This window comes from Electrona antarctica (genome assembly GCF_951216825.1).
Source record: "Electrona antarctica genome assembly, chromosome: 19".
NCBI lineage: Eukaryota > Metazoa > Chordata > Actinopteri > Myctophiformes > Myctophidae > Electrona > Electrona antarctica.
In genome coordinates, this window is record NC_136800.1 from 25,266,531 (window position 1) to 25,278,727 (window position 12,197).

Consider the following 12,197-nt stretch of genomic DNA (forward strand, 5'->3'; position numbering starts at 1 on the left):
GAAGAGTCTGCCTGTGCCATTAACTAATTTTAGATAAAAAAAAATAAAAAATAAAGTTTTTCTCCTCTGGTGAAAAGCTGGAGTTTGCGCGATGGCAGGCTCTCCGTCAAATCTGGTCATATATATGGAAGAGCACACTCTTTTGCACAAACACTGTTGGAGAGGGCACGCATGGGCACACACACGTGTGCACACCACCTCTACATGGTTATGTATGTTTGTATAATATTGATCATTGTACAATTATAAGTACGCATAATAGGATTTTAGGATTTATTTAATGTCTAACCAATCAGAAGTCCAGTGGTGAACTCTGCCTCGTCCTTATTGGTCAACGCGCTGGATCTCCTTCCTGCTTTGGCCCCGCCCACTTCAGGATGGTCTCTGATGGAAGAAGAGAGAAGAGATAAAGTTAATTAGATGCTGTGTGATCATTGAAGGTGTGTTGTGTTTATCATAGGTTTTCATTGTGTGTTGTTGTTGCAGTCCATCTGTGTTCTAGGTCCAGGTAGGTCTGTCACGATTACACATTTAAGTTGACGTTTAATTGTCACTCAAAAATTACGAAGCCTTTTAGGCTTTAGGCAAAATCTTTCCAAAAAATGTACAAAATCGAGGAAATAGTTGATCTACATTGCTTACAACATGTCTGTAAGCTTTTGAAAAATGTTTGCAAATGTATGGACATTTTTCAGCATGGAAACGATTTTGTAAAAATAATTGCGATTATCTAAAATGATTGTGATTAGGCGATTATGTAATAATTGGCCTAGCTCCATGAAGCAGATAGTTGTGTATTTAGAAGATGTTTCCATAGAACGCGTTTTATGAGAGAAGCAGTGGATAACCCCATGAGGTCGACTCAATAAATCTCTTCTAAATCCTAACAGTTTTCTGAAAAACGAGCGCGTGCGTGCTTGAAGATCTGCCATTTTTGAATAGCCAAAGTGAACTGCCATAATGTCCTTTCAGCACCTGTGCCTTATTCAATGGGCAAAAATACCCCTGGTCTTGAACCGGAAGTTAGCGAATAGCTAAAGGATTCTCTGGTCGCGACCAGTGACACTTTTCTTATGAGCCGTGAACATCAACGTTTTGATCATACACGCAATCTGGGAAAAGAATCCGAGATATAAGGGTTTTAAGATTTCGGCTACCATTGAAGTCCGTTTGATCTCCTAGCAACAGAGATGCTGATCGCAGGTAGTAGTATAGAGCAAACTCTTTCTGAATTAATTGAAATTTTAAAACACATAAAACACATCCTTGGAGCTCTGGGCTTTCATGAAAAACACCTAAAACACATCCTTATCGGGATATGAGTTAATGGGTTAATCCAATCAATTTAGTCTACTAGAGCGGTGCCCGTTGGAGCCTCTACAGCGGTGCCGCTGGAGCCTCTACAGCGGTGCCCGATGCCCGTTGGAGCCTCTACAGTGGTGCCCGTTGGAGCCTCTACAGCGGTGCCCGTTGGAGCCTCTACAGCGGTGCCCGTTGGAGCCTCTACAGCGGTGCCCGTTGGAGCCTCTACAGCGGTGCCCGTTGGAGCCTCTACAGCGGTGCCCGTTGGAGCCTCTACAGCGGTGCCCGTTGGAGCCTCTACAGCGGTGCCCGTTGGAGCCTCTACAGTGGTGCCCGTTGGAGCCTCTACAGCGGTGCTCGTTGGAGCCTCTACAGCGGTGCTCGTTGGAGCCTCTACAGCGGTGCCCGTTGGAGCCTCTACAGCGGTGCTCGTTGGAGCCTCTACAGCGGTGCTCGTTGGAGCCTCTACAGCGGTGCCTGTTGTAGCCTCTACAGCGGTGCTCGTTGGAGCCTCTACAGCGGTGCCTGTTGTAGCCTCTACAGCGGTGCTCGTTGGAGCCTCTACAGCGGTGCCTGTTGTAGCCTCTACAGCGGTGCTCGTTGGAGCCTCTACAGCGGTGCCTGTTGTAGCCTCTACAGCGGTGCTCGTTGGAGCCTCTACAGCGGTGCCCGTTGGAGCCTCTACAGCGGTGCTCGTTGGAGCCTCTACAGCGGTGCTCGTTGGAGCCTCTACAGTGGTGTCCGTTGGAGCCTCTACAGTGGTGCCCGTTGGAGCCTCTACAGCGGTGCTCGTTGGAGCCTCTACAGCGGTGCTCGTTGGAGCCTCTACAGTGGTGTCCGTTGGAGCCTCTACAGTGGTGCCTGTTGGAGCCTCTACAGCGGTGCCCGTTGGAGCCTCTACAGCGGTGCCCGTTGGAGCCTCTACAGCGGTGCCCGTTGGAGCCTCTACAGCGGTGCCCGTTGGAGCCTCTACAGCGGTGCCCGTTGGAGCCTCTACAGCGGTGCCCGTTGGAGCCTCTACAGCGGTGTCCGTTGGAGCCTCTACAGCGGTGCCCGTTGGAGCCTCTACAGCGGTGCTCGTTGGAGCCTCTACAGCGGTGCCCGTTGGAGCCTCTACAGCGGTGTCCGTTGGAGCCTCTACAGCGGTGCCCGTTGGAGCCTCTACAGCGGTGCCCGTTGGAGCCTCTACAGCGGTGTCCGTTGGAGCCTCTACAGCGGTGCCCGTTGGAGCCTCTACAGCGGTGCCCGTTGGAGCCTCTACAGCGGTGCTCGTTGGAGCCTCTACAGCGGTGCCCGTTGGAGCCTCTACAGCGGTGCTCGTTGGAGCCTCTACAGCGGTGCCCGTTGGAGCCTCTACAGCGGTGCCCGGTGCCCGTTGGAGCCTCTACAGTGGTGCCCGATGCCCGTTGGAGCCTCTACAGTGGTGCCCGATGCCCGTTGGAGCCTCTACAGTGGTGCTCGTTGGAGCCTCTACAGCGGTGCTCGTTGGAGCCTCTACAGCGGTGCTCGTTGGAGCCTCTACAGCGGTGCTCGTTGGAGCCTCTACAGCGGTGCCCGTTGGAGCCTCTACAGCGGTGCTCGTTGGGGGCAGGGGCCTTGTCTAGAGCCCGGGCAGAGGCCTTTTTGGGGCGGTTCTCGACCAAATTTGACACCGGGCACTGCACCCCGTGGTGGGGTGGAACGTGTGTTGAATTTGAAGTCGGTGGGGTGAACGGTTCTCGTTACGTGGATTACAGACGTACACACAGAGGCTTGGTGCATTTATAGTTAGATTATAGAAGAAATGCAATGAATTGCCCAGCCCCAACTCAAACCATAAACTATCCTCTATAGGAGCATAGGGATGTTTATCCTCTACCTTGTGGAGCGTTGAGGAGGTCTGTGAGCTCTCCTGTCTCTCCACAGCTCCTCCTCCTCCTCATCTTCCTCTGGTCTCTCCGTCAGGGTGGAGGCGTCTCGTCTGGAGGGGGGGCGAGGGGACATCTCCTGGAGGAGCGTTTATCACGTAATTATATTGGGTTTGTTTCTATTGTGTTTCTTTATTTCTTTCTTTTTCCCTTTATTTATTCAGGGAAGCCCGTTGAGAGAAAGCCCTCTTTTTCAAGGACGCCCTGATCAGATAAAAGCACAATACATATAATGGAAAAAAACAATAAACATTTGAACCACAGTACAACGTCACAGATGCAAATAAATGTTGTGTTACATGAAATGGGTGCAGTCACTATGCAGTGTGTCCTCAAGAAGCACCCTAAATGTCTCTATGGAGACCAATCGAACCAGTTTCAGAGAGTCCTGAAGTTTGTTCCATTTGTGTGGACTAGCATAGTAAATTAAGGCAGTCTTTCCCTGTTCACTGTTACATGTGGAATGGCTTTTCTGTGCCTGTGAACGTGTTGAATCATTGAATGTCCAGTGACTTTTGGATCTAAAATCGAGGATAGGTATAAAGGAAGCTTACCACACAAGGCCTTATAAATAAATAAAATACAATTATGTTTTCTACACGATTCTATTGCTGGTTGATGTTATATGAAGATATCACCCCCAAAATGACTGGTATTCGATCTATTACTCGCCAAGGTTACAAGTTAATGGAATCTAGCATCTACACAGCAGTCTACAATAACAGGAAATTACTTTCCATTTTCACCTCGATGAAGAAGATACTCATGATCACACTACCAGTCGCTGAACTCAGCCAACTGTCAGCCTGGTATGCAAGCACAGCTCAACCATTTTTCCTTTATTTTGCGCTGCTATAATCTGATCCTAGGTCAGCCTAATCATCACACAAGTCACACAACATTCATGTGTTTCTCTCCTAATTAGCAGCATCGAATACAGGTCTTCTCTTCACAGATCTACTCGGGTATGACAAACGCACTCAGGACCCGAGGTACTGTACTGCTAGTCTGCTACTGCTGGGCATTTCTGGTTGGGGTGGACTAGGGCTGTGACCAAAAAAAATCTACACGGCAACGTATCATGTCGTATCGTTTACTAATAAGATCTCTTGTGGGCCTGAAGAGTTCAGTATATTAATTTGATCAATACGTATGTCTCTATGAGAGCTGCTGTAACACGTTAATTTCACCTCCGGAATGATTAAAGTACCTACCTACCTACCTACCTACCTAATGAAGAATAGCTATGACCCGTTTCACAAGTTTTCAAATGAACAAATAATTGTAGTGGAGTAAAAGTACAATATTTCCCTCTGAGATGTAGTGGAGTAGAAGTAAAGGTATTGGAATTTGGAAATACTCAAGTAAAGTACAAATACCTCAAAATGATACTTAAGTAGAGTACTTAAGTAAATGTACTTTAGTTATTAATTGATCCTACCTTGACCTCTGCTCTTTGGCTCAGTGTGAGACTGGCTCCCCCTGCAGGATCAATGTTGCTCCTCTGCAATTCAACAAGTGTTTTGGTTTAAGATCTGAGGCCGATTCTGCAAATGTCTTCTAAATCCAAACTGTTAAACTGAAAAACGTGGTTATATGTCAGTGGTTCTCAAACCTTTTCATGTCAAGGAATTATATGTATTTCCGGTAGCCAAAATATAAAATAATGGTTAAGTGACAAATAATAAATGCAGCCTAGTCATACAAACCCCTAGAATCCCTATTCTGTGTGGGGAAAACATTCACCCAAAATAGCTGATCTACAAGCTCACAATGTGACATGCGAGAAGGTTTGAGAACGGCTGGGTTAAACAACGCTGAAACAGATTCACAAATATGTATGTATTACCTGGGCCATGTGCCGTCTGTAGTCCATCCTGAGCTCATGTTGCAATCTCTGTTTCTTCTGGTCGTACTCTACTCCCAGAGGGAGACTCACGTTGCTGCCGTTATCTGGACAACAAACAGTTCTTTAGACTGTTCATGCAACACACTTCTGCATGCTTTTACATAAATGTACAGTAGGGCTGTCACGATTACAAATATAAGGTGGTGATAACCCCTTTTGGTGTTATGCTTTAGCTATTGAAAAATAGCAGATCTACAAGCTCACACTTGTCAGTGTGAGCAGTGTTTCTATGTCACAACGACTGACATAGAAACATAGCTTTTTCAGAAAACTGTCAGGATGTAGAAGACATTTTTAGAATCTGATCTCAGGTCAAAATGGGTTAACTGTCTTTTAAAACAAAATGCGGAAATAGTTGATCTACAACCAGATTACAACACCTCAAAAGTTACGTGTTGTAAGCTTGTAGATTTGCTATTTCTGCTATTTTTGAAAACTGTTTGAAAGTGTATGGACATTTATCAACATGGAAACGATTGACGATTATGCAAAAAATAATTGTGATTATCTCAAATAATTGTGATTAGGCGATTATGTAATAATTGTGACAGGCCTAATTAGATGTTAGATAGATGTACGTATACTTAAAACTCATTCAGTGTCACCTGGTGGACACCAGTTTTGGCCCTCGTTGCCAACCAAAGCCCATTATAAAAAAAGAAAGAAATTGAAATTCTATTGTGCATGTCATGTGAATGTCATCACCTGCACACCAGATTAGAGGAATTTTCAAAATATGGATAAAAAAAAAAAAAAAAGGAATATTAAAAATAAAAGGCGTCCATAGGCGTCACGTGGCAACGAGGGCGTCACGGGAAAGGCGTCCGAAGGCGTCCCGTGGCATGGAATTATTTAAGGAGCGCCTCATTCATTTTCAACCTTGGTCCTCCTCACTAATGATCATTATACGAAGGCACCATTTCTGTCTACTCACTCCAGTGTCTCATCGTGGGCTGTGGACAGTTCAGAAACATGCCTACCAGTCAGCCAGTGACATCAATCGATGGGGATTCCAAGCGAAAATTCTTCTTCCTGGAAAGTTAGCATGCTGAAATAGAAGCTACAGTATAGAGCATCGAAGTATGACGTAATTTACACATCCTACCAGGGTCACGTTACACCCCCCCCCCCCTCCCTTCCCCCGATTCTGAATTCCCATAGGAGAAGACCCGGATTTAAATGAGAACTGTGTTCCAAAAATAAACAAATGATCCCGGAGTTTTCACTCATGGATATGAAGAATGAACTGAAGGCCAGAAAAGGCTAATGTTACTGCCTCCGAATTATTAAAGTCTTCGCCAGAAACAGTCAGCCTATCGTAAAGGATACAGAGCCATCTCCACGAAAATATTGAAGAGACATTTTGTTAATTTTGGGACCACAATTCTTATATGAGACAATTCTAATCTAAGATGATCCAATGTTACTCTCCACAGATAAATTACTTCCGCAACCCAGGGGATGAGCAAGTGACGTCAGGACTTTGGTACTCTATTGCTCTTGCGTTATGAAAGCTTGAAATCTTGTTTGAAGTTACCAAACCTGCCTACCGATGGTGTCACTAGTAGGCAGGTTCCTGAACTGTTCACAGCCCTTCTCTGAGACAGAGAGGGTGAGTAGACAGAAATGAACATTAGTGATTATTTTTTTCTTATTAACATTATGTCCTTTTTAACTATACTATTACTATGCTATGTCTATGGAGTCAACATTTAAAACTTTACAAATACATAAAACAAAGAATGCTAAAATTAATACAATTTGCCAAACACAATAGTGACATCATTCATATAACATTAACATTGACATATAGAGCATAGCAGTGGGCGTGGTTTTCTGGACCCACTGAAAAATCAGCCATTCATTTTCCCAGAGATTTACAAAAATATCAGTATCAATTATTTTAAGCCTAGAATCAAGCCATCCTGGTGAATCACTACATTTAATAAATACCCTTTGTGTAGCGGTTTTCTTTTTTCTGGTGTTATGGTCATGAAGTACCAGGATCCTGGATGGCTTGATTCTAGGCTTAAAATAATTTTCAATATTTTTGTAAATCTCTATGGGAAAAATGTATGGCCGATTTTTCAGTGGGTCCAAAAAACCAAGCCCACTGCTATGCAGTATTAAACCGTGTTTATTACCTTTTTGCTGTGCTGGAGGAGGAATGTTCTCTTTCATGGTGGGTTCATGACCTCTCTGTCTCACACACACAAACAAGTTTGTATAACTATACTTATACTGCACATTATACACAACTCACTTTAGTATGCATTACAAATATATATTGCCCTCCAAACGCTGCTATTTTCATGCTATTAATTTCTTTTTGTATTGCCGTTTAAACCGGGACCCAAACTTGATCTTATTATATTTTGTTATTTTATTTTGTTTTTATTTATGGGGGGGGACCCCACAAATAAGTCCCGACCCAGTGTTTCCCAACCTGTGTGCCGCGGCACTTTACTGTGCCGTTTGATGTGTCCAGGTGTGCCGCCTGATTTGACCGAAAATAACACTAACCCTCCCCGAAAGCAATATTATAGCTACTGGGCTGCAGGCTTCCTATTGTTGCGTCGTTGTTGTTGTCACACGTCTAACCATTAGACGTGCGATAACGACGGAACAATAGACTCTACGACCCTCGGCCATTGAAATGTTAATGCAAAAGAGATGCATCCAGAAGACGCTACATTTCGTGCATATGCACGTAGACAGCAGACACATACAGTCCTACATGTCCCGACCCAAACACTGAGGAGGTAAAGTAAACGTGACGTTGTTGTGATTAAACATAATGTGCCACGAAAAATAGCTGTCCAAGTGTCCATACATGATCGCCTCGTTCGGCCAACACAATATATCTCTCTCTCCCTCCACAGAAGCGCAGTGATGCCTGATTTATTCTTCGTCGTACACGTGTTCCATGCTGAAAATGGCTGATTTACAAGCTCACAACGCGTTGCGGACGCAACGCGTTGTGAGCTTGTCGATCAGCTATTTTCAGCACGTGGAAATATGCAGGCTGTGAGAACTGAGACCCTTCACAATAAAAGCATGCAGCTTTCACAAGTTGGCCCATAATAAAGACAAGGAAAGGAAAGAATTAGGTGGCATTTCACATTGCATATGAGCAATTTTTTCTCCAAAATGTATTTTTTTTGAAGGAATTATTTTTTTATTATTAAATCCCCCAACGTTTTTTTATTCAATAAAGTCTGAGGTTCTATATGGCTATGGGCTGTGGTACTGTGGTAATAATAATAATTCAAAAAAGAGAACGAAAAATAACTAAAATAGTTAATTTTTTGGAACCATGAACTTTAGTTAAAAATATTGAATGATTAATATATATATATATATATATATATATATATATATATACTGTATATATTATATACACATACATACACATATGTATGTATATGTATATAGATAGGCCTATACACCGTATATCTAGGTGTGCCCTGAGGTTTTTAGGCTATGAAAAGTGTGCCCTGGGACAAAAAAGGTTGGGAAACACTGGTCTAATACATATTAAAGTGGGAGTCAGTTATTTAAGGTGAGAACTGAGAAGGAGGTGAAGTCAGTACCCTCATCTCCATGTACGGAGGGTCTTGCTGTTGCATGCTGACTCTCTCCTGAGCCAACTTCATCTTCTGATCTCTGATGAAATGCTCTAGATTCTCGTCCATCTGCAACACAACACAAATCTTTTATAATTTATCCCACGATTTTGCAACCCATTTTTTCACCCAGTGTCAATTATCTAATGTAATCCTGGGCGCTACACTTCCTCTGCCAACCTGGGGGGGCAGCGGACTGACGTCATGCTTCCTTCTATGCATGAGGAGTCCAAGCTGCTTCTTTTCACCTGACAGGGGGGAGTTTCCCCGGCCGGACATAGCGCATGGAAGGAACACCAAGTTCCTTTCCCCTCCATCAAGCACCCCAGCTGGCCAGGGGGAGGTAGTTTAGAGACCAGGATTACTGCATGTTTTTTGTGAGGGTACCTACCCTAGAGCAGGGGCGTTTTTGGCGGGGACCCCCGGAAATGCTTTGGCCATGTCTCGCGACCCCCTCCCCGCCCCGCCCGCCCCCCCTCCCAACCACCAATACAAACTGACTGCAAAAATAACCTTAATATTAGAGAAAGTATATACTATGTGTACTGTCAAATTTGGGGACCCCCCAAAATAATTTGGCGAGCCCCCGAGGGGACCCACATGTTGAGAAACCCTGCCCTAGAGGACATGGGGAGAACATGCAAACTCCACACATAAATGCCCTTTCGCCAACCCCGCCTCGGGTATGGGCACTGATGATGCAGAGGAGAGAACACACCCCAGCGCCCACAGTGTCCCCAGTGGGAATCGAGCCCAGGACCTTCTAGCTGTGAGGCGACAGCCCTACCGACTGTGCCACCGTGCCCCAACACAAAACACTTCTGATCAACAACATGATCTTTTTTAAATAAAAACTACGAAATCACATGGATCTCACGATCCAAATAAGGACATAGATCACTCAAAGCCCTAAAACACACTCGTGCCCTCCAGTTAGGGAGTCATCGCCGTGGCATTGTAACTTGTAGTGCTGCTGTGTGTGTACTCACCCAAGAATGATTTACTGTGATTTGGGGTCATCTATCGTCATACAGTTTCATATCCATTTGAAAGTTGTGGCAGAAAAGAAGAAAAAGATTGAAATTGAAAGTGGGTAAGTGTGTGTGTGTGTGTGTGTGTGTGTGTGTGTGTGTACAATGTAGTCAATGTTAGGTTAGGTAAGGGATTTGTAGTGCACCCCTCCTCCCATCCCGTTGTTACACTGGCCCAGGGCACAGTCCGAAGAACAAGAAAAGAAAGAGAAAAACATAAGACAAGACAATAAGAAGACTAGACTAGGAAAACAAGAACTCGGTCACACTGTCATTCAGTCACTACAGCACAAAAGTTACCACAGGGATAACTGGCTTGTGGCGGCCAAGCGTTCATAGCGACATCATTTTACAATTTACATTAATCCTTCGCTTGATTGAAATTTTTCACTGTTGATCCTTCACTTGATTGAATTTCTTGACTTTGACATTCAGAGCACTGGGCAGAAATCACATCGGAACAACACCCGTCGAGACTTGAGGGCCATCACAATGCTCTGTTTTAAGCACTCGGATTCCCCTGGTCTCCACACACACAACCGATTCTAAAAATGTTTTCGGACGTTTTCAGACATTTTCTGAAAAACGTCAAATATTTATTCAAAAACGACAAAAACATTATGTTGCTCTATATTGTACAACAACCCAAAATGGGTTCCCGTCTTGAAAGGTATAACCCCAAAAGGGGTTCCTGTCCTAAATGAGTTAAAGGGCAAAGGAGGACACTTTGGTAGAGGTTTGGGTTGTGTAGTTAGTTACCTTTCTATGATGTAACACCAGAGGTGGGGTCAACTGTCAGCTTTGTCGTGTCCGTTTACAAGCTAAAAGAGAGCCTCCAAAGAGCTGTTTTGCTGTACAATGTAAGTCAGTGGGTAGCATAATTTAGAATTAACTTTGCATGTATTTAAAAGTCCCTAGGGTGGGGGCAGTTTTGATCCGTAATGTGAAGCTAAAAGAGACATTTTATAAAACAACTTTCCAATGTATATGAAACTATAGGACAACTGCTCCCAAGTCACACAAATGCATTATTGTGTAAACACACAGAGCTATACATCTTTTATGCCACCACTGCGATGAGCCCGCTCAATAAGAGAGCATGGGATTGTTTATATTACATGAACTGTAGGCCTATGTAATATCACAGTCATTCTATGGCTAATGTATTTATGTTTTATTGTCATCTCACTCTGAGCACACAGAAACACATTCCAAATCATCTGTACATACATCTGTACATAGTACATAATAGCACACAAACTTCACAGGTGATCTGTCTTAGCCTAAGAGTCACTCTCAATAGATAAATACATCTACGAGAGTCTAAATCTTAGGCTAGATCTGTCTATCACTTATATTGAAAATAGAATCTTAGATTTCATTATTTAGGGAGTGGTGGTTGACAGTCATAAACTCCCTGGTATTGTACTAAATTTAAGAGCAAGTCTAAAAACATCTGTTCGTTTTTTTTCCGGCCAGCGTCACCCTCATGACTCATGAGATGTATTCATGAATTAAATTTACAAGCTCATTTAACTTGGCATTAGCTCTGCTGTGAAGTTAGCATCATGTTAGCATCCATTCATTAACAGTGACAACTCTGTCAACTTACCGTTAGCCCGCTATATAGCTTCAAACAGCACCTATACTACTGTTGCTCTGGACGCAATTAAATTAAACATGGAACACTACGATTGGTACATTTAGTTTAGTATATTTATATATTTTTTATTTGTTTTGCTTATATTTAGCATGTTTAGCTAAGAACTGTTGCTGTCGCCCTGTTTGAACTGTGATGATGTTGTTTCGTTTGGGTTGTGCTTCTTCTTCGTGCATTCAATATTCATTCAGGATTGTTGGCATCCAACGTTATGGCTCGAGTCACTACCGACACCTGCTGCTCCGGATGATATTTCTGGCATTCGAAATTCAGAGTCAAGACCATAGTTCACTGAGTTTCGCTCTAATTCGTCTAAAAGCGCAAAATGTTGCACAGATGTAGTATAGCCCAGAGCCGAGAGATCCCTATAGTACAAGGTTTCTATGACTGCATGCACCTCTTGGTACCACAACACCTCAAAGGCCCTTCTCTCCTCGAACCCACCTCACCCTTGCCCATTTTGACAAACTGGAATGGCCACAAGATTCGATACAGCACCAATATATATCACCCATGTAGCCTACCTGTATAAATATTTCCTTAATGTCAACAAAGTCCACACCCATAACACCAGAGGGAGCTCAACAAACCATGTGCAACCCAGATTCGGCACAAACAAGGGACTAAATTATTTTCGCTCATTAAGACATGCGAATCCATTGACTCCTTCAAAACTGCTCTCAAATGGCACCTACGGACAGCTGCAATTCGAAACTGGCCCCCTACCCGTAAAACCTGAATCCCCCACCCACCCCTTTTTCC

At 43.9% G+C, this 12,197-nt stretch overlaps 1 protein-coding gene across 4 annotated transcripts in view; it reads right to left on the minus strand.

Annotated features, from left to right (window-relative positions):
- The window catches only part of LOC306943968 (centrosome and spindle pole-associated protein 1-like), a 36,121-nt gene extending 24,537 nt beyond the window's left edge, over nucleotides 1-11,584 (minus strand). For 2 of the 4 annotated variants that reach the window (XM_079530548.1, XM_079530551.1), the window contains exons 1-7: nucleotides 11,388-11,584; nucleotides 8,712-8,813; nucleotides 7,263-7,317; nucleotides 5,059-5,162; nucleotides 4,651-4,713; nucleotides 3,161-3,288; nucleotides 290-384 (exon numbers count right to left, since the gene is read on the minus strand). In XM_079530548.1, coding sequence (XP_079386674.1) covers nucleotides 290-384; nucleotides 3,161-3,288; nucleotides 4,651-4,713; nucleotides 5,059-5,162; nucleotides 7,263-7,317; nucleotides 8,712-8,813 — 547 coding nt within the window. In that variant the 5' untranslated portion in view covers nucleotides 11,388-11,584. Of the gene's footprint in view, nucleotides 1-289; nucleotides 385-3,160; nucleotides 3,289-4,650; nucleotides 4,714-5,058; nucleotides 5,163-7,262; nucleotides 7,318-8,711; nucleotides 8,814-9,733; nucleotides 9,765-10,534; nucleotides 10,627-11,387 lie in introns of all 4 variants that reach the window. The other 2 variants (XM_079530549.1, XM_079530550.1) reach the window with 2 other exon arrangements.
- Between the last annotated feature and the right edge of the window lie 613 nt (nucleotides 11,585-12,197).